The sequence below is a fragment of the Aedes albopictus genome, chromosome 1, assembly GCF_035046485.1.
Source record: "Aedes albopictus strain Foshan chromosome 1, AalbF5, whole genome shotgun sequence".
In the NCBI taxonomy this organism is placed as follows: Eukaryota; Metazoa; Arthropoda; class Insecta; order Diptera; family Culicidae; genus Aedes; species Aedes albopictus.
The window spans coordinates 179,080,174-179,104,960 of NC_085136.1; the positions used below are offsets into that span (position 1 = coordinate 179,080,174).

General features: G+C 39.6%; 1 protein-coding gene across 1 annotated transcript in view; it reads left to right on the forward strand.

Annotated features, from left to right (window-relative positions):
• LOC109416314 (scoloptoxin SSD20) overlaps nt 1–20,521 on the forward strand; it is a 295,456-nt gene extending 274,935 nt beyond the window's left edge. Inside the window, exon 8 of the mRNA XM_062845904.1 lies at nt 20,340–20,521. Within this exon, the coding sequence (XP_062701888.1) occupies nt 20,340–20,486 (147 nt within the window). The 3' untranslated portion in view covers nt 20,487–20,521. The remainder of the gene's footprint in view (nt 1–20,339) is intronic.
• The last annotated feature ends 4,266 nt before the right edge of the window (nt 20,522–24,787 follow it).

Below are 24,787 nucleotides of genomic sequence, written 5' to 3' on the forward strand. Positions count from 1 at the left end.
AGGATTCCTCCAGGAATTCCTTCAAGGATTCCTCCAGGAATTCCTTCAAGGATTCCTCCAGGAATTCCTTCAAGGATTCCTCCAGGAATTCCTTCAAGGATTCCTCCAGGAATTCCTTCAAGGATTCCTCCAGGAATTCCTTCAAGGATTCCTCCAGGAATTCCTTCAAGGATTCCTCCAGGAATTCCTTCAAGGGTTCCTCCAGGAATTCCTTCAAGGATTCTTCCAGGAATTCCTTCAAGGATTCCTCCAGGAATTCCTTCAAGGATTCCTCCAGGAATTCCTAAAGGAAGGGATTTTCTGAAGTAATCCTTGAAATAATTCTAGGAAGAATCCTTGAAAAAAATTCTGGGGGAATCCTTGAAAGGTATTTCTGGAGGAATCCTTGAAGGAATTCTTGGTTGAATCCTTAAAGGGCTTCCTGGAGTTATCCTTCAAGGAATTCCTGGAGAAATACTTGAAGGAATTCCTAGAGGAATCATGGAATTTCTGAAGGAATCCTTGAAGGAATTTCTGGAGGAATCCTTGAAGGAGTTTCCGGAGGAATCCTTGAAGAAATTCCTGGAGGAATCCTTGAAGTAATTCCTGGAGGAATCCTTGAAGTAATTCCTGGAGGAATCTTTGAAGGAATTCCTGGAGGAATCCTTGCAGGAATTCCTGGAGGAATCCTTGAAGGAATTCCTGGAGGAATCCTTGAAGGAATTCCTGGAGGAATCCTTGAAGGAATTCCTGGAGTTATCCTTCAAGAAATTCCTGGAGGAATCCTTGTAAGGAATTCCTGGAGTAATCCTTGAAGGAATTTCTGGTTGAATCCTTGAAAGACTTCCTGGAGTTATCCTTGAAGGCATTCATGGAGAAATCTATGAAATTTCTGGAGGAATCCATGAAGAAATTCCTGGAGGAATCCTTGAAGTAATTCCTGCAAGAATCCGTGAAGGAATTCCTGGAGGAATCCGGGTAGCATCCCAGTAAATTCTAGTTTCTACAATCCTTGAAGGAATTCCTGGAAGGATCCTTGTAAGGAATTCCTGGAGTAATCCTTGTAGGAATTCCTGGTTGAATCCTTGAAAGACTTCCTGGAGTTATCCTTGAAGGAATTCATGGAGAAATCTATGAAATTATTCCTGGAGGAATCATGGATGGAATTTCTAAAGGAATCCATGAAGGAATTCCGTGATGAATCCTTGAAGGAATTCCAGGAGGAATCTTGGAAAAAATTTCTGGGGGAATCCTTGAAGGATTTCCTAGAGGAATCCTTGAAAAACTTTCTGGAGAAATTCTTGATGGAATTCCTGGAGGAGTCCTTGAAGGAAGTTCTGTATTAATCCTTGAAGGAATTCCTGGAGGAATCCGGGTAGCATCCCAGTAAAGTCTAGTTTCTACAATCCTTGAAGGAATTCCTGGAGGAATTCTCGAAAGGAATTCCTGGAGGAATCCTTGAAGCAACTCCTGGTTGAATCCTTGAAGGAATTCTTGGAGGAATCCTTGAAGGAATTCCTGTAGTTATCCTTCAAGGAATTCCTGGAGAAATCCTTGAAGGAATTTCTAGAAGAGTCATGGAGGGAATTTCTCAAGGAATCCTTGAAGGAATTCTATTAGGAATCCTGGAACAAAATTCTGGGGGAATCCTTGAAGGAATTTCTGGAGGAATCCTTGAAGGAGTTTCCGGAGGAATCCTTGAAGAAATTCCTGGAGTAATCCTTGAAGTAATTCCTGGAGGAATCCTTGAAGGAATTCTTGGAGGAATCCTTGATGGAATTCTTAGAGGAATCATGGAGGGAATTCCTGAAGAAATCCTTGAAGGAATTCTAGGAGGAATCCTGGAAAAAAATTCTGGGGGAATCTTTGAAGGAATTTTTTTTTTAGGAATTCCTGAATGAATCGCTGAAAGAAATCCTGGAGGATTTCTGCATGGAATTCCTAGATAAATCCTTGAAGAAAATCCTGGAATCTATGAGGGAATTTTTGGAAGAATCTTTGGGTGAGTTCTTGAAGGAATTCTGACGGAATTGTTAAAAAAAATCCTGGAGGAATTCCTGGAGGAATCTTTGAAGGAATTCCTGGAAGTATTCTTCAAAGAATTCCTGTAAAAATCCTTGAAGGAATTCCTGGAGGAAATTTCTGGAGCAATCCGAAAAGGAATTCCTGGAGCAGTCTTTGAAAGAATTTTTAAATGAATCCTCGAAGGAATTCCTGACGGAATTGTTAAAATTAATACTAGAGAAATTTTTGTAGGAAGGAATTTCGGGAGGAACCGTGGCAAAATTTCTGGAGGAATCCTCGAAGGAATTCCTAAATAAAGTCTTGAAGGAATTCCTGGATGAATCATTGAAGAAATACTGGAAGGACTATCTGAAGAAATCATCGAAATAATTAATTATATAATCCTTGAAGACATTAGTGAAGGAATCCTATAAGGAACTCCTCAAGAAATCCATGGAGGAATTCTTGAAGGAATTATGAAAGGAACTCGTGATGGAATCCTTGATGGAATTTCTAAAATAATCATTAAGAAACTTGTTTCTTAATTTCGGAAGGAATTCTTGAATGAAATTCTGAAGGAATTTATGCAAGTGCTTCTACAGGAATCCTTGAAGGAATTTCTAAATAAATTCTAGATGGAATTGCTGTGGGAATCTAGAAAGGAAGGACGTTCCTTCAAAGATTCTCACGGAATTCTTTCAAGGTTTACTTTAGAAGTTTCTTCAAGGATTTCATCCCGAGTTCGTGAGCTCCTGCCGGAATCCTCATTGTGAACTCTTGGAGGAATCTCATAGGGAACTTCAGGAAGAATCTCCAGAAAAAACTCCTGAGGGAATCCTCAGTGGAGGACTTACCATTTGGAGCAGCTGAAGAGAAACTGCTGGAGCAATCTCCAGAGGGACCTGCAGGAAGAATCCCCAGATGATCTCTAATAGACTTTAAGACCTTTTCTTTCTGTAATTCATTTCCTCAACATTTTGACTACGGTAAATACCAAAACACAAAGTTATCATTCTATATACAAAATCAATTCTCTATTCATGCCATTATTCACATTCGATAAGCTGAGCTTCTTCAATCTACCACTAAAACAAAATTACAAGCCACTGTTATTAACAGATATATACCACATCTTCCGGAAGAGCAATTTCTGGTCTAGCTTCGGGATTCGCAATGATGCACGGATGTCCCCTGATTTTTGTACTGGGCATTTATATGGCGCACAGATTCTGCGTCAGTCATACCCTGGATTCGGTTTTGGGCACCATCATCAGTGGGGTATATCACTCGCTAGGGAGGAAACCTGAAATACAATAACGACGGTTATCGTCCGTTGATTTTCGAGAAGAATGCACCAAGACTTACCTACCTAGTAATCTTGACTGGATTTCCAAATCCAAGCCAAAATGAATTGCTGTACTCAATGCCAGCAACAGCTGAACACTATTCCGGCGCACTGTGTTGCCCTTGGGGAAAGTACGCAGTGGTCATGCGGGGCGTAGGCTTGATGTTCCAGTTGAAAATTTTCCGGCTACGAAACCTTTTTTCTGAAGCGGAGAACGCGAAGAACTCAAAAAAAGTTGTCAACAAAAACAAACTTTCGAAACGACATTGCTGTCAAATTTCTACAGTCATTGCTGCAGCAGGCCTTGACTTGGCTGGTCGGATTTTTTCCTGCGTCTGACAGTTTTCTCTCTTTTCAGGAGCGAAAATTTTCAAGGATTACGATATTCGGATTCGGTACGATTGGAGTGGATTTCTGGTGGCACTGGTATACAAGCGTTTGGATTTGGATTTGTTGGCGTTTTCCAAGCTGGTTCAGAATTGGTTTTTGTGCGTACGGTCTTGGAGAATTCATCAAACTTCAAGCTTTCGGTCGTTTACTGGTCGTTGGTGGTCAGTTTGTTGGAGTTCATTGCATTCGTTCGGATTAGAAATTTGGAGAACCTTCAAGTTTTTTGTTCCTGTTGAAATTTACGAAGTTGTTCGGTGTTTGATAAGTATCATTTTGTTTTTTTAATTTTTATTTTACAATTTATATTACTTTTATACTTAAACTTTTTGTATTTTTAACCCCGTCATTTTCCTATTATGGAAACTGACGGGGATGGAACAAATTCTGCGGAGAATTTGAATTCAACGGAAACTTCTTCCACTAAACCTTTTCGAATTAAAACTTATCCTTCATCATTTAATGGTCCGTTTGCGGTTTATTTTCGCAAAAAGGAAAAGCCAATAAATGTTTTGTTGATCTCCGCAGAAATTTACAAAAGATTTAAATCCGTTAAAGAAATTAAAAAAATTTCTTTGGACAAACTAAGAATCATTTTTGGGTCTCGTGATGATGCCAATTCACTGTTGGAATCTAAGTTGTTTTGTGAATTGTACAGAGTTTATGCTCCTAGTGATTCATGTGAAATTAATGGCATCATCTACGATGAAGATTTGAATTGTGACGATGTTATTAATCACGGTTCTGGGGTTTTCAAAAACAAATCAATTTCTCCAGTTAAAATTTTGGATTGTATGCGTCTATCAAAACAATATTTCACTGATAAAGAGTCCTTTTATAAACATTCTAATTGTATTAAAATAACATTTGCAGGATCTGTCCTTCCTGATAATGTTATTGTTAATAATGTAGTTTTCAATGTTAGACTCTATTTCCCCAAAATTATGCACTGTGAGCATTGTTTACTTTTTGGTCATACCTCACAGTTTTGTTCTAACAAGCCCAAATGCTCAAAATGTGGTGAGGCTCATTCTTCGGCTGATTGTAACAAACATTCAGATTTTTGTATTTATTGCAGTAAAAAACATAATTCCTTGAAAGATTGCTCTGTTTACATCACTCATCAACAACGACTTAATCAAAAAATAAAAAATAAAAATAAGTTATCTTATTCGGAAGTTATGCAAACTACTCCTGGTGTTTCCACTGCCAACATGTTTACTCCATTAGCTGACGTTGTTGTTGAAGAAGATCAAAATGTTCAGAATAATTACGTTTATAAACCGCCTATAAAAAGGAAAAAGACTTTTAAATCATCTATAAATTTTGATGATCATTTGAATCCACAAGCATCAACATCATATGAATCGCATTTTCCTCCTTTGAAATCCCCTATGTCTCCTCGTATCATTCCTGGTTTTCAAAAAATTGATCCTGAAAATAGTACAAAATCTAATCCTAATAATAATGACAACTCAGATAGTGGTAATTCAATCTTATCTATTTTGGAAGATTTTGTGGAGATTTTGGGTCTCAGTGATTTTTGGAAAAAATTGATAAAAAAGATTTTACCCTTTTTGGTTTCTATTCTTGAAAAGTTGAATTCTTTTGGACCCCTCATTAGTGCTTTGTTTTCTTCGTAATGGCTCCAATCGATTTAAATAAATTGAACATTTTGCAGTGGAATTGCCGTAGTATCATCCCAAAAATTGATAGACTTAAATCATTAATAAATTATCATAATTTAGATATTTTTTGTTTGAATGAAACGTGGTTGGTAGAAACAAAATCTTTTCGTATTCCATCTTTTAATATTATTCGTAAGGATCGTTGTATTTCATATGGTGGCGTTTTGATTGGGATTCGTGAGAATATAGAATTTAAATATTTAGATTTTTCATTAGATTTGCAAATAGAGTACGTTGCTATTAGCGTTAAATATGGTGGTTTGGAATTTTCAGTTGTTTGTTTATATATTCCTCCGAATGCCAGATTTTCTTTAACAGAAATTAATTCTATTTTAAATAACATACCTTCTCCTTTTTATATACTTGGAGATTTTAATGCTCATAATTTAGCTTGGGGTAGTGATAGGACTGATGGCAGGGGTTCCCTGATTATGGACATGATAGATGATCTCAATTTAATTATTTTGAATGATGGGTCTTTCACCAGGGTCGCTGCGCCTCCTGCTCATCATTCATGTATTGATTTATCTATTTGTTCAAATAGTTTATCCTTGAAATCTAATTGGAAAACTATAGATGATCCAAATGGAAGTGATCATTTACCAATTATAATTAGTATTCATAGTCCTTTTCGAGATCATTCTTGTCGAATTCCACACATTCCTGATTTGACTAAAAATGTTGATTGGGAGAAATTTTCGGATTTAGTTTCTTGTAGTTTGAATAATTTCAATAACTCACTTGATCCTGTTCAAAATTATAATAGTTTTTCAAAATTATTAATTAATTGTTTACAGAAATCTCAAAACAAAAAATATAATTTGAATTCCTTTAAAAATAAAAATCCTTCCTTTTGGTGGGATAATGATTGTACTGTGGCAATGCAGAATAAATCTATGGCTTTCAAAACTTTTCGTCGGTCGGGTTCCAGGGAGCATTATATTTTATATCGTAAAAGTGAAGCTCAGTTCATTAGAGTAACCAAATTCAAAAAAAGAAATTATTGGAGAAATTTTGTCGAAAATCTTGATTCTGAAACCTCTTTGTCTAAGTTGTGGTCTGTTGCTCGTAATTTGAGAAATTATAATGCTTCTGCCCCTGATATTTCGGAATATTCCGAAGAATGGATTGATAAGTTTGCTTCGAAGATTTGTCCTGATTTCGTTCCTCCCTTTATTAAATTTAAAATTCATCAAACTTATAATTATTTTCCTGAACTTTGCATTGAATTCTCTATTGAAGAAATGGAATTAGCATTGTCTATTACAAATAATACTGCACCTGGTATTGACAACATAAAATTTATTTTGTTGAAAAACTTGCTAATTGATGGGAAGTTACATTTGCTTTCTCTTTATAATTCGTTTTTATTACAAAATATTTTTCCTTTAGAATGGCGTTTTATTAAGGTAGTTAGTATTTTAAAGCCTGAAAAAAATCCATCGTTAGTTGATAGTAGAAGACCAATTAGTTTACTATCTTGCCTTCGTAAATTGATGGAAAGAATGATTTTAAACCGTCTTGAATTATGGGCCGAAAAAAATAACATTTTTTCATCCTCTCAATATGGGTTTAGGAAAGGTCGCGGAACCCGTGATTGTGTTGCGTTGTTGGCCTCTCATATTGAACTATCTTTTAATAGAAAACAAGATGTAGTTACTACATTTCTAGATGTTTCTGGTGCTTACGACTCTGTTTTAATTGATTTACTGTTTGAAAAGATGAATAATTGTAAAATCCCTTTAATTCTTTCAAATTTTTTGTGTAATCTCTTTTCTTTTAAAATAATGCATTTTTTTCATAACGGGTCCTCTAGATTGATTCGTAATAGTTATTTTGGACTCCCACAAGGTTCTTGCTTAAGTCCTTTTCTTTATAATTTATTCACCAGAGATATTGTATCCGTTATTCCTAATGGTTGTTATTTAATTCAGTTTGCTGATGATAAAGCAATTTCTATCAGTGGCAAGTGTAGAGAAGTAATTCGGCACTATATGCAAAGCGCGTTAGATAATATTGATTCGTGGGCCCATGATAATGGTTTTACTTTTTCAGTTCAAAAAACCAAATTTATTTTATTTACCCGCAAGCTATCTCCAGTTGATATTCATTTGTTTTTCAACAATCAGCAAATTGATCAAGTTTTTGAGTATAAATATTTAGGCATATGGTTTGATTACAAATTAAGATGGAGTAACCATATTCAATATGTTCAACAAATTTGTTCAAAAAGAATTAATTTTCTTCGGATGATTACTGGAACATGGTGGGGGGCCCATCCCAATGATTTAATTTCTCTTTATAAAACTACTATTCGTTCTGTTATGGAATATGGTTGTTTTGCATTCGGAAGTGCCGTTCAAACTCATTTCGTCAAACTTGAAAAAATTCAATTCCGTTGCCTAAAAATTTGTCTTAAATTATTGAATTCTACTCATTCTAAATCCGCTGAAGTTTTAGCTGGTGTAGTTCCACTCAAAATTCGTTTTCATGAAATTAATTGTAAATTTTTATTACAATGTTTTGCGAACAATCATCCAATTATTGAAATACTGAAATCCATATTTCAAATTAATTCCTCTAGTAGAATTTTAGGCTCATTTATTTATTGTTCTGCTGAAAATATTTTAGCAGATTCCTCACCTGGATTTTATGATTTCAATATGCAGGTTCACTCTTTTCGTCCATGTATTGATTTTTCATTGTATGAAGAATTAAAACTTATTCCTTTTTACTCACGCATTCATTTTGCCCACTTGTTATTTGATCGTAAATTTACTGGAGTTGATCTTGAACAAATTTATTTTACTGATGGCTCTTTGATTGGAGAGGTAGCAGGTTTTGGTGTGTTTAATCATTTTCAAACACATTTTTTTAAATTGGATAATCCTTGTTCTATTTATGTAGCTGAGTTGACAGCTCTTTATTTTGCTTGTACTTTGATTCAAACTTGTGCGCCAAATATTTATATGATTTGTTCTGATAGCTTTAGTTCGCTATTGGCTTTGAATTCTATAAACTTTAATTTAAAAACTCATCGCTTAATATTTACTATTAAAGAAATATTGTTGAATTTATATTCTCAAGGATACATCATAAAATTTGTATGGGTTCCAGCTCATTCTAAAATTTATGGCAATGAACAAGCCGATTATTTGGCAAAATTGGGCGTTTTACGTGGAATAACCTACAACCGTGTAATTTTACCTTTTGAGCATTTTCCTAAACTAAAGAAAACATCTATGATTGAGTGGCAAAATTCTTGGAATTTAAGTGATCAAGGACGATATTGTTATTCTATTTGTCCAAGGGTTAAAAAAATTCCTTGGTTTAAACATCTACCTGTTGGGCGTAATTTCATTTGTTGTTTTTCTAGACTCATTTCCAATCATTACATTTGTAATTGTTATTTGTATCGCGTCAATATCAATGACTCTAATCTTTGCTATTGTGGCGTATCATATGAGGACATAGACCACATTGTTTTGAATTGTTCAAGGTTCAATTTACCAAGGCAGATCTTTTTTGATCGAATATCCAATTTGGGTTCAACTATCCCTATATCTATTCGTGATGTTTTAGCTCAGAAAAATGTTCCAATTTTGAAACTCATTTATAAATACTTAATGGATATTTCTTATTCGGTTTGAAACTTTCTGCTGTTTTTTTTTTCTTGCCTTTTCATTTTCAGATACCTTGTTTTTTGAATGTTTTCCTTTGCCCGCACTGATGCTTCAAGCTTCGCCTTCGGTTACGTGATGACATATGGATTCCCTAAATGATCTCGGCTCCGACATGGAATTCCTCCGGATGAGCCTAATTTTAATATTTATTATTGTAACGTTAATTTGAAAAGATATAGAGGTTTTGCGCCCTTTTGAGGAAGATTTCAAATGGAAATCACTCAAGGGGGTTTTTCCCTCTTCCAAAATTTACAGTTAAAAATAAATAAATAAATAAATAAATTTCTACAGTGTTGCCAGAAAGGGTTCATTCGAGCAGCAAATTCGAGCAGTTGTATCATGATATTCAGAATATCACGTTCGGGAAGGTGATATTGGAGGTGTCAAAAATGTATGGCAATATCACGTTCCAGAAACATGATATTGGCCTTGTATCACGAAAACCGCTTGTATCATGATACAACGGCGTAGTCTGAACATAGCATTAGACAACTTTGATGGGTAATTTGAAACAACGACGCGTTTTCAAATGCTCTACAAGTGTTTCTTGGGCGACTTTTATGAGAAATTGAAACTGAAAAAGTTAAAACCAGAAAACTTGATTTTCTTGAATCACCCTAAGCTGATTCAGAAATATATCTCTAGGTCAGTAAATTTTGAAGCTGCATAAAAAGTGTCTTCAGCAAACTTGCTCAAAATTGATAGATCTCCAACTTTTCCGAAGAATGTATATAGTTATTCTTGCAAATAAAAAAGTTTGGTTTCCAATTTCTGTGAAAATATGGACCACCCTAATTTTCATGTACATTGGAAAGAGGGCCTTATTATTAGCAACAACTTTGTAGAAGACCATGTCAAGAAACGGCTGATGGATGAGTCGGCAAAACGTGCGAACCAAACGTGCCACGCGGATGATCACACAGGTGAGTCGGCCTTTGCGAGGAAGAAAAGCGGGTTCAAATGCTTCGAGTGTGGCCGCTTCGGGCACAAGCGTGCGGAATGCCCCGATTTCCGTCCGGCAAGTGGCAAGGGACACGAGAATAGCACCAAGTCGACAGCGAAAACGAACCGAAAATTCAAAAGCAGCGGTTCGCACACCACGCGTGAAAATGAAATTTCGTTCGTTGCAACCACGGGCGACGGCGCACTTTCGGCGCCTACTGCGATGTCGAGCGAGCGCATCGAGTGGTTTTTGGATTCGGGTGCGACGGACCACATGGTCCGCGATAAGCTGCTGTTCGAAGAAATGCATCCACTCAAGCGAAAGGTGTCCATTTCGGTGGCCAAGTCAGGACAAGTCATCGTGGCGGAATCTGCCGGCACAATCCGTGTCGATATGGTGATCGATGGCAGAAGGCATCCGTCAGTGGTGGAAAACGTTTCGTACGTGCCCGAGTTGCAGTGCAATTTGTTCTCTGTGCGTAGGCTCGAAGACATCGGGATGACGGTGAAGATTGCTGGAGGAAAAGTGGCCATCCAGAAGGACGGGCACACTGTGTGCGTTGGCCAACGGACAGGTCAACTATACGCCCTCGACATCTACCGTCGTGGTGATGAGGAATCAGCGAGCGCGAGTGCCATGACAACGAACAATGACAGTTTTGAGATGTGGCATCGAAGGTATGGTCATCTTGGCGGCACGAACCTGAAGAACCTCTGGAAGCATGGGATGATTGAGACGGCAGCGAAGATTCGGGACTGGCCAGATCAATGTTTGTGCGAGGTGTGCTTGGCAGGTAAGCAAACAAGACAGCCGTTCGACAGTGCTGTGGAGCGCCGTTCTTCCCGACCGTTGGAGCTCATTCACTCCGATGTGTGTGGGCCGTTTACTCCAACCGTATGGAGACAACCGTCCCGTACAGTCCACAGCAGAACGGGGTAGCGGAACGATTAAATTGCACATTGCTGGACAAATCTCGTTCGATGCTGCAAGACGCTGACCTACCAAAATCGATGTGGGCTGAAGCTGTCCTCACTGCCGCTTACATCCTGAATAGAAGCCCGACGTCTGCTCTGGAAGAAAGAAAAACGCCATATGAAATGTGGTACGGTAGAAAACCGAACGTAGACAAAATGCGAGTGTTTGGTTCTACTGCTTTCACGTGGGTGCCGAAACAAAAGCGTGGAAAATTGGACCCGAGAAGCGAGAAGAACGTCATGATCGGATACACCACCAATGGCTATCGGATTTGGGATCCGAGGAAGAAGGCAATTTTCACATCCCGTGATATCGTTTTCGATGAGACCAAGAAGGTGACGCAGAGGCAAGAACCGGTGAGATTGATGTACGAATCCGACGACGATGATGAACCTGTAGCAGTGAATGAAGTACCTGAAGCGCACGAGCCGATCGAAAATGATTCTGCTGACGACGAAGAATACGAAGATCCGACCGGCGCGCTCCCTTCGCAAACAAATAGTGGAGACTGTCCTGCAGAGGCGTCCACGAGGCACAGCGGACGGGAGCGCAGAATCCCCGGTAAGTTTCTTGATTTAATTACTGGCTTTAAAGCAAATACTGACACTGGATGTTTCGCAGGTTCCGATGGCAGCTCCGAGACGACTGCCAACGTGGTGATGGCTTTCGCACTGAATGTGGAGGCGTTCGTCGAGGACCTACCGTCAACCATCGATGGTCTGAGGAAGCGAGACGATTGGCGCCACTGGGAGGCCGCCATCAACAGCGAGCTCGAGTCGCTCGAGAAGAACAAAACGTGGGACCTAGTACCGAAACCGGCGGGAAAACACCTTGTGGACTGCAAGTGGGTGTTTAAGGTGAAACGAGACGCAGCTGGAAACGTGGATCGCTACAAAGCGCGGCTGGTTGCGAAAGGCTACTCGCAATGGAAGGGGTTTGAGTTCGACGAGACGTACGCGCCGGTGACCAAAATTGTTTCGGACCGGATGGAGCTGGTGGACCGGATCAAACACCAACTATCACACCAGTTTGAGATGTCCGATATGGGGGAGTTAAAACTCTTCCTTGGTTTGAAAGTGGATCGAGATTTGAGCGGAGGAAGCATGAAAATAAGCCAGCCCAAATATATCGCTGACCTCCTACAGAGATTCGGCATGGTCGACTGCAAGCCGGTAGCGACCCCGATGGAACCGAACCTGAAATTGGAAAAGAAGAAGCAAGAAGAAGGATTAACTACGAAGCCGTACAGGGAGCTCATCGGATGTTTGACGTACCTGGCACTGGCATCAAGACCGGACATCAGTGCTGCGGTGAGTTTCTTCAGCAAGTTCCAGGCCGCACCAACCGATCTCCACTGGTGCCAGCTGAAGCGCATACTGCGATACCTGAAGGGGACCATGCATCTTGGTCTGGTTTACAACCACCGTGGAGAAGATCAGCCGCTTATTGGATACGCCGATACCGACTGGGGCAACGATCAAGAAGACCGCCGATCAATATCCGGCAACGTCTTCCAAGTTTATGGAGCTACTATTTCGTGGATGACTCGAAAGCAAGCAACAGTATCACTTTTATCAACGGAGGCCGAGTACATCTCTCTGAGTCAAGCTGCCTGTGACGCGATTTGGCTAAAGAATCTGCTTGGCGAACTTGGATTTGCTCTACATCACCCGATCCCGTTGTTCGAAGACAAACAATCATGTATCCGCATCGCTGAGGAGCCAAGAGACCATAAGCGGATAAAGCATATCGACATTCGGTACAACTTTATCCGAGAGAAGATCCAGGACGGCGTTTTCAAGATCGTCTATAAGCCAACATCCGAGCAAGTTGCGGACATCTACCCCAAAGGACTAGCACGAGGATCGTTCGAACGGTTGCGAAATTAGCTGGGGCTGTTCGGTTGAGCGGAGGTGTTGAGTGTGCAACCGACCACGCGTTGCCCTTAGCAACCTAACTAGATATAAGTTGTATTATATTAGATCGTAGTAGGCTAAGAAATTTCAAATAAAATTCTTTCTCTTTTGTCGACGTTCTCACCCAGTAAAGACGTGTTCACGTGTAGCTCTGCCTATTTTATTACTTGGACCTTCACTAACCGGAGTCGGCAAAACGACGTTGCTGGCAATCAAACCCCGAATAAGTCCAGCAAACCGAGTTTCAACAACCCCAGGGACAGCAAGCATCCACCTAACAAAAATTTCTCGGGAACAAGTTCGCATCGTACTCTTGTGCTGTGTGGACGTAAGCTCTCTCTGCTGCAGGAAGTTTTACTACCTAAAGCAATTCAACAGTACTTCTCAGTACTACCCACAATAGCACTTTTCAGTGCTAAATTTATACCTACTGATTCCTTTTCGATCCTTGCCTGGACCCGTGCCTTCGATTATTCGTTGGACCCGTTTACGGAAGTCAAATTCCGTGTAACGGTGGTAATCCTACTTGGACACCGATTAGGGAAAAAAAACCTCCTGGAAGGTCGCTTCTAATTAAATAATGGTTGCATCATCGAACAAAAGGAAGGGTGAATCCTTGAATTCACCGCTTCCTTCCAAAAATGTCGGTTTCAAAACTGTCGCTAAACGCGGCAAAGTTAGAAGAAAAGGAGAACTTTCAGCTTATCCGCTTCCTTCTACTAAAACAATTGTTTCGGATGAAAATTTCGTTGAAATGAGTAATCCTTATGAAACGCTGAACAATTTTTCGGAACAGCAAATTGAGGATGCCTCTATCCCAGGTACTTCAATTTCTGCTAGAAAACAACGGGTGCCGCCAATCGTGGTCAGCGTCTGTGAGTTTGCTGGTTATAGGCAGGAGATCTTGAACTCCATAAGGGGAATCAAGGTTTCCTTCCAAATTGCCAGGAAAGGAGACTGCCGCGTATTGCCGGAAACCCTGAAATATCGGGATCTTCTTCTCAAGTACCTTACTGAGAAGAAGCATAAAATTTTCACATACGACGACAGGTCTGCACGCTTGTTCAAAGTCGTATTAAAAGGTCTCTCTAGTGATGACAAATCACCTGATGAGATCAAAACTGAACTCAAATTATTACTTGGATTCACTCCAGTCCAAGTAACAAAAATGAAAAAGAGAACCCGCTCTGAGAATCCTCGGCAGGGTATCTCTCGAGAATTTAATTTAGTTCACTTCAACAAAAGTGATCTAAATAACTTGAAATATTTGGAAAAGGCGAAGAAAATGTTTCTTGTCCAAGTGACATGGGAACATTTTCGTAAGCCTGGGGGAAATTTCCAGAATCCAACTCAGTGCCGTCAGTGCCAAGGTTGGGGGCACGGAACGAAACATTGCCACATGGATGCTAAATGCATGATTTGTGGAGGTTCTTCTCATGCCAGGGACGACAGTCCGGTAAGGGAAGATACCAGAAAGTTTAAATGTACGAATTGCGGTGGCAATCATAAGTCAAACCTTTGGAATTGCCCTATCCGCAAAAAAGTTGTCGAATCACGTGCCCGGCAGATGAATGGAAACGCTAGTCGTACCCGAAACTCTGCAGGTAGAATTTCTAACAACACAAATTCTTCCATCAACGATCGGTTGAATAATTTTCATACCGCTCGTACCTATTCGCCGGAGGTAGTATACCACCAAACAAACCTTCGAGCGAATAATCTACCCTCCAGCAGTGGAGTGAGTAATATTTCTAATTTTGTTCAAACGAATCGAGCTACCTATGCCCATGTGGCTGCGGGTAAGCAAAATTCAAATAATTCCTATCACCAAACATCAAATTCAGAAAATGCACGTGATTCAGGCATGTCTGCTTCCGATTTTGACTTTTTATCTGAACAATTGCAACAAATGATTGATGCAATGTTCAAAACTCAAACTATGGCTGAAGCAGTCCAGGTAAATTTAAACAAATAAAATAGTAATTGGATTACGTTTTGGTTATGGATCCAAATAAATTTTTGAACATTTTAAATTGGAATGCTCGTTCTCTAAATGGCAAAGAGGATGAGCTATTCCATTTTTTAACAGTTAATAATGTGCATATTGCAGTTATTACTGAAACTTATCTAAAACCTGGGTCTTCAATCAAACGAAACCCAAACTATTTTATTTATAGAAATGATCGCCTAGATGGAGCATGTAGTGGAGTTGCTATCATCGTTGACAGGCGCATCATTCGAAACCAAAGTTTTTGAAACTTTGGGTGTTTCTATTGAAACAAACTTTGGTAAACATACTTTCATTGCGGCCTACTTGCCTTTTCAATGCACTGGCCAGCAAATAGATTTTCTTAAATCTGATTTGCGTAAATTAACTCGCAACAGGACCAAATTTTTCATAATTGGTGATTTTAATGCGAAACACCGTTCGTGGAATAATCTTCAGTCCAATTCAAACGGCAGGATTTTATTTGATCAGTGCTCTTCAGGATATTTTTCTATTCTATATCCCGATAGCCCCACTTGTTTTTCTTCTGCTAGAAATCCCTCAACAATTGATTTGGTTTTAACTGACTCAAGTCAGCATTGTATCCAATTGATTACTCATGCTGACTTTGATTCTGACCATCTTCCTGTAACATTTTAAATTTCCCACGAAGTGATTTTTAATCCCATCAGCTCTACTTTCAATTATCACAGAGCTGACTGGGATACATATAAAACATACATCGATAGCCATTTAGATGTTAATGTTTCATTGGAAACACATTTTGATATTGACAATGCCCTCGAAACTTTGACTAGTACTATAGTCGAAGCTAGAAGCGCATCAATACCAAAGTGTGAAGTCAAATTTGACTCAGTTATTATTGACAACGAGCTGAAACTTCTGATCCGTCTTAAAAACGTGAGAAGAAGACAATTCCAACGAACTCGAGATCCTGCTTTGAAAGTAATCTGGCAGGATCTTCAAAAGGAAATTAAAAAACGTTTCACCGAATTGAGAAACAAAAAATTTGCAAATAAAGTTTCTCAATTAAACCCCGGCTCTAAGCCGTTTTGGAAATTGACAAAAATTTTGAAAAAACCTCAGAAGCCTATTCCTGCGCTGAAAGAGGATAACAAAATATTATTAACTAATTCTGAAAAAGCACAAAAACCTGCCAAACAGTTTGAAAGTGCGCATAATTTCAGTATAGGTCTCACTAGTCCAATAGAACATCAGGTTGCCCGCGAATTCGAAAACATTCTCAATGGATACACAAAAGCATATCTTCTGGCGCTTTACAAAGAGATGCACCATGTTGAGTGAAAAATGTTGCACATATGCATTGATCATTAGCCTTAAACGATGCTTCTAGACATTTTCCTTCCAGGAGATTTTGGGATTTTATTGATTGGATATAAAAAAAAAACTACTTCTTTAGGAACGTGGCTAGCCACGTTGGGTCTGCTAGTTTATATATATGATGTGCGATTAATACTTACGGAAAATACCAACCAGCCTCTTGTTACGCTGTTGGAAATCGTCCAATATTCAAATTTGTGGGCTGTAACCATTTCTCACTTTAGACTGAGACACTCTCACGCAAATATTTGGCACCTATCAATTTTTGGCAACTCTCGCTTGGCAATATGACTGAAAACTGATTTTACAGAAAATCGGTAAAAATCACAGCGCACGGTGAAAATGTTGATGTTCACCGAAATGTAATGTAAATCTTTCACAGAATTTCACAGGATTCAGTAATTTGTTTACCTTCACCGAACTAATTGCGAAATGGTGACAGTTGGATTGGAAAACAATGGATTTCACAGAAAAATCTGTGAAAACATATTTCACAGTTTTAATTCGGTGAAATTTTTCACCTAATTCTGCGATTCATCCTTAGTAAGCAGTTATTAACTGAGAACTTCGGCTTCTAATAACCACTTCTAAGTTGTTAAACGTTTTAGAAAAGAACCATCTAGAATGTTCTAGAGCATGAAACTTTATTATATTGGGAAAAAGTTATGGACGTTAGGGAACGAGCAAGGAATCAAAAAATAATCTTCTAGAATGTTCTGGAACATAAAAATCCATATTATTTCTAGAAACCTCCTGAAAGATACTGAACGTTACAAAAGTAAAACAATCATCTGAGATATTCAGGATATCACACTTCCTCAAATATCGAAAACTTTCTGTGCGTTACTGAACGTTTCAATCAGAGAAAGCATGAGCATGAGCATGAGCATGAGATGACCGTACAATTCGTAGTTGCTACTCCGTTACTGACCAGAACAGTCAACATTGCACAGGGAACCAAATGGATGGGGCCTGGGTGTAGCTTTCCATCCTCAATGTGCAATTTTGAAGGTTCAAAACTTTATATTGTCAGTACCGGCGCCGGCCACGTCCTTACGGTCATCGGGGAAAGGAAGGAATGTTGGTGTGACATCCGTTGCTACTAGAGACCGTGTGTACCTCCGCATCCCCACGGTTGTCACAGGAAGGAAGTTTGTTAGTGGGAAGAGAAGGGATAGAAAGTTACATAGATCTGGATTCACATTGGTATGTGATATGAACTATGCAACCCTTGATATGATTTAGTCTTCCGCCAGCCGGCTGTCGGAAGAATACAATAATTTTATTGTATGTTTGTGTATTAAATTTAATTATATACCGGGTATGAATATTTTTTAAACCACGCTTATGTCGGATCAACTCGTTTTAAGCTTATCGTTTCTCAGTCAGAAAATAAACTGTATGCAATTCCGTTTAGTGTTACTGCCAATGCTGAAAACCCGAATCGCGCGCCGTAACTTTACGAGAAAACTGGACTATGTTCTTGTATTACTTTTTTTTTCGCGTTCCCGTGTCAATAAGATTGCTTATAATAAAACCGTTGTACATATTATCCGCGAAAGTTCGCAACGCGTAACATAAGTTGAAGATGTGATGAAAAACAAAAATACATTATCGTAAGTGTTCGAAAAAGAAACCATAATTATGGAACTCGGCACGAATAAATCGACGCGGTCTACTTGTCACTGTATCGTACGGTAATCTTGACCATTCTAAAGAAAGAGATAATTCGCCGCTTTGATCGCTGATTGCCTGCTTGTTAATCTGAAATAGAAAATAGTATTAAATTGTGATACGTTCTCCACTGTTATATTTTTGTAAATGGTTATTTATATATAGGTTGAATTTACCTGCATCCCTCTGAAATAAACGGTATATTAGCAGTGAAAAATAAATAGAATAAAAAAAAAATAAATAAATAGTGTAAAAAAGTACACCAAATTTTGATCCTGGAATGTTCCTGCATTTAAATAAACCCGGCCGGAAAATAGCAAGATCAAAACTTGATATGGTAGATCTTACACCGTAACGCACCATTCCAAGGTGATCTACCCACGTTACGGGTTACGTTTCAATCAGAGAAAGGAGAAGAACCTGGAAGAATTTGGAATGTTCCGTACACTTTTCATTCTAAATTTCAAGAACTTTCTGGAAGTTAATGAATGTCCAAGAAAGAAGTAAAGGGCCTTCTAAAATGTTCTGGAACACCAAAATTCATTAAATTTCGAGACCTTTCTAGAGATTACTGAATGTTTCAGAAAGAAGAATAATAATCTACGAAAATGTTCTAGATAATCAAAATTCTTAGAACTTCCGAGAAGTTACTGGACAAAAACAAGACAAAGACCTCCTGCAAACTTTTTTTTTATCTGTATTAACGAGATTTTTAGCCCTAGGCTAGTTCATCTCGGGACCCACGCTTTACTTCCCTTCCGAAGGAAGAACTCACATTTTGCGAGTTTGTCGGGAGTGGGATTCGATCCTGCAATCTTTTTTAAATTTACGAAAAGTGTCTGAGAGTTTGTGAACGTTCCAGAAAGAACGAAAAGTACTCTTTAAGAAGGTTCTGGAACAACCAATTCATAAAATGTTTGAGAAATTTCGGGAAGCTACTGAGCATTCCAAATGAAAACAGAAAAAATCTCTAGAATATTCTGGAACATTAAAGTTCCCAGGTACTTTTCAGAAGTTACTGAATGTTTCAGAAAGAATGAAAAAAACTAACCTTCTGGAATTTTCTGGAACAAATTTTTTAATGCCGATTACAGGGGATGACCAAAATGTTTGGGATAGGCAACTTTTTTTCTCTCCCAAAAAAAGTTCAACAAGCTATAACTTTTCAAAGAGCGCATCAAAAAATCTCAAATTTTGACTGTTTGTCAACCTATTATGTGTGCATCTTTGGTACAAATTTGGGCTCGATTGATTACTATTTCGCAAAGTTAGAACAGTTTGCGTAAAACACTATTTTTCAGACAACTCATTTTTGAGGTGCCATATGTCGGAAACTAGTGAACCGAATTGAATGAAATTTTGAACGTACACTAACAATATATAGATGCTTCACAAACCATTGAAACATGTGTACTTTTTAAACGTTGCAAAAAGTTATCATAGATTGACACGTTTTGGATTTTTCTCGAAAAAATGTATTTTTTTTACATCAATGTCAATAAATTTTAGTGTTGATATTTGGAGATTTTCCACTTCTGTTCTCAGGTTATCTCTAATCAGATATATTGGAGCCTATTTAGATTGAAGGAAGAACACATTTAGTAATTTTTGTGTGGTATTGGAAATTTGACTTATTTTCCTATATATGGGTAAAAATTTCAATCCTGTATAACTTAATTCGCGGTGAGAAAATATTGCTTTTTATAACGTCGTATTAAGTATCAATATATTGTTGATAAACGTTAAAAAATTCATTCAATTCGGTTCACTGGTTTCCGAGATATGACAGTTCAAAAATTAGTTGTCTAAATAATGGTGTTTTACCCGAACGGTTCTAACTTCGTGAAAAATTAATCAATCGAGCCCTAATTTGTACCAATGATGCACATATAATAGGTTGACAAACAGTCAAAATTTGAGATTTTTTGAGGCACTCTATGAAAAGTTACAGCATGTTGAATTTTTTTGTGGGAGAAAAAAAGTTGCCTATCCCAAACATTTTGGCCATCCCCTGTATGTTCGGAGAGTTCGTCAACGTTCAAGAAAAAAAATATCAAATGGACCTTCTGAAAAGTTCTGGAAAATCAGAATTCATTAAATTTTGAGAACTTTCTGGAGATTACTAAACGTTCAAGAGCATTCTGGAGAGAGATTCTGGAATGTTCTCGAAAACGGTTTCATTGAAGAAGTGTAAATAAAAATTTTTTAAACATTTTTTTCTAGCTAACGTGGCTAGCCACGTCGGGTCAGCTAGTAACTAATAGAACCAGTGGAACGCAAACGAAAATTTTCTCTTTTCTTGGTATTTTAAACATTTTTCTAATCCAACTGAATTTTACATACAAAGAAAAAAACCTGCCGAGAATACCAAAGTCATTACATGTTTTTTTTTTCAGGGTGTTATATTAGGCCTTGAAGCTAAAGGACATGCGACAAAACGTTATCGTGAGCGCGGATCGATTGTGTGTGGAATTGCACAGAACAAAACGGGTGTTTATGCCAATGCAGATTTTAGAAAAGGTGGTGACGTTGTTGGTTTCTAAAAACAAGTATTCAATAAACAATCGTTAGAACTTCACCATTGTTGTAATTTTAGATGACACTTTCCATTCTGTTGGAGTCGAAGCAATCCGCGATTGACTGGAGCATTTGTAGTATGCCATGATATTTAGTTATTTAATAAATTTGTCATTCCACTATCGTTACTCAACCTATCAAGACGTCTTTCAATTCCGATAGGTTATGAGCCCAGCGAAACGGGACATAGCCAGAAGATTTTCAAGCAGTTTTATTTCAACCGAAGATTTACTGAAGAAGTAGTTCTGAAGCTTTTACCACGATGGCCAACAACGGAGGCGGAGAAGCTGGAAGCGGAACGGGATCGGGATCAAGCGTAGCGGCTTTGGATCGCCGGGTCGCGCGGACCGCCGGAAGCAGTGTTGCCTTGACGTTGGAGAAGCTCAAGGGAAGAGAGAACTACGTGACGTGGGCGTTCTCGATGAAGATGACCCTCATCCGGGAAGGCACGTGGAGCGCGGTGGAGCCACGACAAGGTGAATTCGTTGATGAAGACACGAAGCAGCGGGCGTTGGCCACCATCTGTCTTAGCTTGGAGAAGACCAACTACAGCTTGGTGATGACCGCAAAGGACGCAAGGGAAGCTTGGGACCAGCTCAAGAAAGCTTTCCAAGATAACGGAGTCTACCGGCGGATCAGTTTGCTACAACAGCTTACTTCGATTCGGTTGGAAAATTTTCAAACAACCGAAGCGTACGTGGATGCCATGGTAACGACGAGCCACAAACTGGCGGAGATGAATTTTGCCGTTAGCGACGAGTGGATGGCATCGTTGCTGCTGATGGGACTGCCGAAATACTATGCTCCCATGGTGATGGGTATGGAAGCATCGGGTCAAGCTTTGTCGACCGATTCTGTCAAGTCCAAGATCCTCCAGGACGTGAAGCCGAAGCAAGGATCAAGGAGCAGCAACGAAGAAGGTGCGTTCTACAGCGGCGAGCAACACCAAAGGCGCCGTAGGAGCGGCGGTACGAGCAAGGGTAAGGACGATTGCTGTTTCACCTGCAATAAACCTGGCCATTATGCTGCGAATTGCCCGGACAAGCCCGGATCGTCGAAGCGCAACAAGGGACGCGCAATGTGTGCAGTTTTTGCCATCGGCGACGTGCAGCAAGAGGAGTGGTACTTCGACTCCGGAGCGACCACCCACATGGCTCGTGTGGGAACTGGATTCGAAGACAAGCAAGAGCTGGCGTTTCAAATCGGGACGGCGAACAACGGAACCATGCGGTCGCAAGCAGGGGCGTACAATTTCGTTTCAATGATACACTTTCATGCAACATTTGAATGAGTCACTTCAAGTGTTTCATACATTTTTCTAATGACTCGGTCGTTAAAAAAAACTTTTCCACTCATCGTAGCACTCGGTAGTCTCCCACCCGGTCGTATTGCTTGTGCTTCACCCGTCAGAGCATTAGTGTCTCACTGGTGCGCGCTAGTCTCTCAATGGTTACGGGCGCCGGTTAATTGGATTTAAGTGGTCAAATTTGTTATCCTCTTTCATAAAACATAATTATCATTCTATTAGCGTTCACCACTGTGGTGATTTATAATACTGCCTAGTAGGCCGTGATGTTTGAAGAGCCATTATTAGTCAACCTGTCAAGAAGTGAGGATCCCAAAATACCAATAATTCGTCATTGAAACCATTGTCATCATCAACAATTCGAACGCAGTTTTCTCGTTCAAAACACAAACTCCACAATTTCAATAAAGAAAAAGTCGATTTTATTATACTTTGATTCAATTTACTGAATTCCATCAGCAATGTGGTACCGAATCCCACGTCGGTCGAAATCACTGAATTTTCAGCAATCCTCAAAAATTTGCTGATCTTTCAGTAAACTTTTGACGTTTACGATGACATCCGAAATTGCTGAAAAATTCAGTAATTTTTATTGCTGAACGGATTACTGAAATTTCAGCTCGGCAAAATTCAGCAAAACTTTGCTGATTTTCAGCGAAAAAAATTTGGTGTGTATGCTGGTCAGCTTCCGAAGCAGGCCTTTCCGCCGGGTCAATCCGTCGTCCTGAAAGGCGTTCTGCAGGTTCGTCCACGCTGAATTTCGCCGTTTCTGCACTTTGAACCAGACTGTAGTTCACTGGCTCAATGCTTAGGCAGATAGTGGCGAGAGCTCGAAGGGAAATGGCGGATCCTCTTCCTGCCGCGTTACGGCGTCCCATGTTCCTTCACGAAACAGGGGCATGTTGATTGCAAACGCCCACGAGGTGTAATTTTCTGAATCATCATTGAAGCTCGGCAGCACTCCGGAGACCTCTGAAGGAATATCTGCGTCGTCAATGGTCTGACAAAAAAAAAACGGAAAATTTTTCACGGCGAGCCAACAGCCAAAACAGCACGGATGCCGATGTGAATCAAGCTCAACACGGGTTTGCGAGAAAGCACTTTTGGGATTGCGTATCCATACCAGTACCAGACCAGATGCAGAACCAGATCAGAAGCAATCAAGTTTTAACGTGTCGTCCCGGTCAATGAAGTCCAACGATAGAAAGTCGAAGTACGAGTAAGTTGGTGTTAAATAAAAAACGTTCTAAACGCTCGCCTAAGAGGCAGCTACCTTAGCGGCGGATACGATCCGTCGGGTCAGGTTGTCGCCTTAGCGGTGGATTCGATCCACCGGGTCAGGCTGGTTGAAAAGTTCACCTTGAAAGGGGACTGCCTTAGCGACAGATTCGATCTGTTGGGTCAGGCTGTTCAGTAAAAAAAACTTCGCCGTAGGAGGGAAGTTGCCTCAGCGATGGATTCGATCCATCGGGTCAGGTTGTTTGAAAAAGTCCGCCTTAAAAGGGGGCTTGCCTTTGCGACGAATTCGATTCGCCGGATCAGGCTGTCTGCTCACCTTAGATGGGAGCAACCGAAGCGGCAGTTTCGAACTGTCGGGTCCGGTAGTTGTAAAATAGCTCGCCGCTGGAGCGACGGATTCGATTCGTTGCGTCCAGCGAAAGCATGTTCTGTTTGATCCCGACGGATAGTATCTGATCGGACCAGACAGAAAGAGAAACGGAAAAGTAGCGTAGAGAGATTGCATCAGAGTAACAGGAGCGCCAGCGGTTCTAAATCGGTAGCCCCAGCTATAGACACACGGGTACGGCCGATCAGTATGTTTCGAAATCCGATTGTGCGATCGGTCAATCAATCGTCAACGAGAATAGGAAGTGAAAATAGTGTTTTGGGGACAAGATTATGCGCCTCTCCGCCGTATCGGCAGATTCGATTTGCTTGATCCGGCGGAAGTGCAAAGGCGCGTTAATGTAACGTGGAAGCCCAAAAACTGAGAATTCCTAAATGAAAATTGTCTGAGGTCTTGAGCTAAGAATGAGTTATGCCATAAAGTTAGCCTAATTGATAGACAAGTTACATTTTTAAGTGTCCCTTTTTAACGTTGGCATATTGAAAAATCCACTGCCAGTGTACATAGTTCAGTCAGGCTCGGTCAGGCCTTGAGTCAGGCTTTAAATAGTTTCTCGATGATCAGCATCGAGAACAAACAAAAGTACTTGATAAGATGGTGGTTAGCAACATTGAAAATAATGATTAACTACATATTTTCCATTGAAGAAAAGGAGATGTGGTAGTTTAGCATATTGCTGAGTAGGCGATGCGTACGGGAAGGTTATTATTAGTCAAGCTGTCAAGTACAGTGGATGTACAAACTCCACATTATTGGAAAAGTAGTGTACTGTACAGTATACTTTATTTATGCTCACGCGAATATTGTCGAAGATCTAGTTAGAATTCAGTTTTCGAGTTTGAATTTTCGATTTTGAATAGATAACTGTAGCTATGACTACATTACAGGCCAAACATGTCTAAAGGTCCTATCTGCAGAAGAGAGGCTCTCTCTGACGCTTCTGTTTGGGAACATCTTTGGAAACTTTCTCTCACTTCACTTGGAAGAAAAGGAGATGTGGTGATTTATAATACTGCCTAGTAGGCCGTGATGTTTGAAGAGCCATTATTAGTCAACCTGTCAAGAAGTGAGGATCCCAAAATACCACAACCACTATTTAAAAATGTGGTTTAAATAGTGTTTTTAGCATGTTGAAGTATTTCAATGACTCATAAATGAAAGGAAAATCCAAGTGTATCATCCCATGTTTCATACACACTTGTTTCTGTAGCAGCAACGAACGAGTGTGTTGCTGGGTGAGAGATGAAGCATCACAGCAGTCCGTTCGCATGGGAAACGATTTGCTACAGTCGTCGTACGGCATGTTTTCCTTTCGAAATTGCACGACCCTGGTC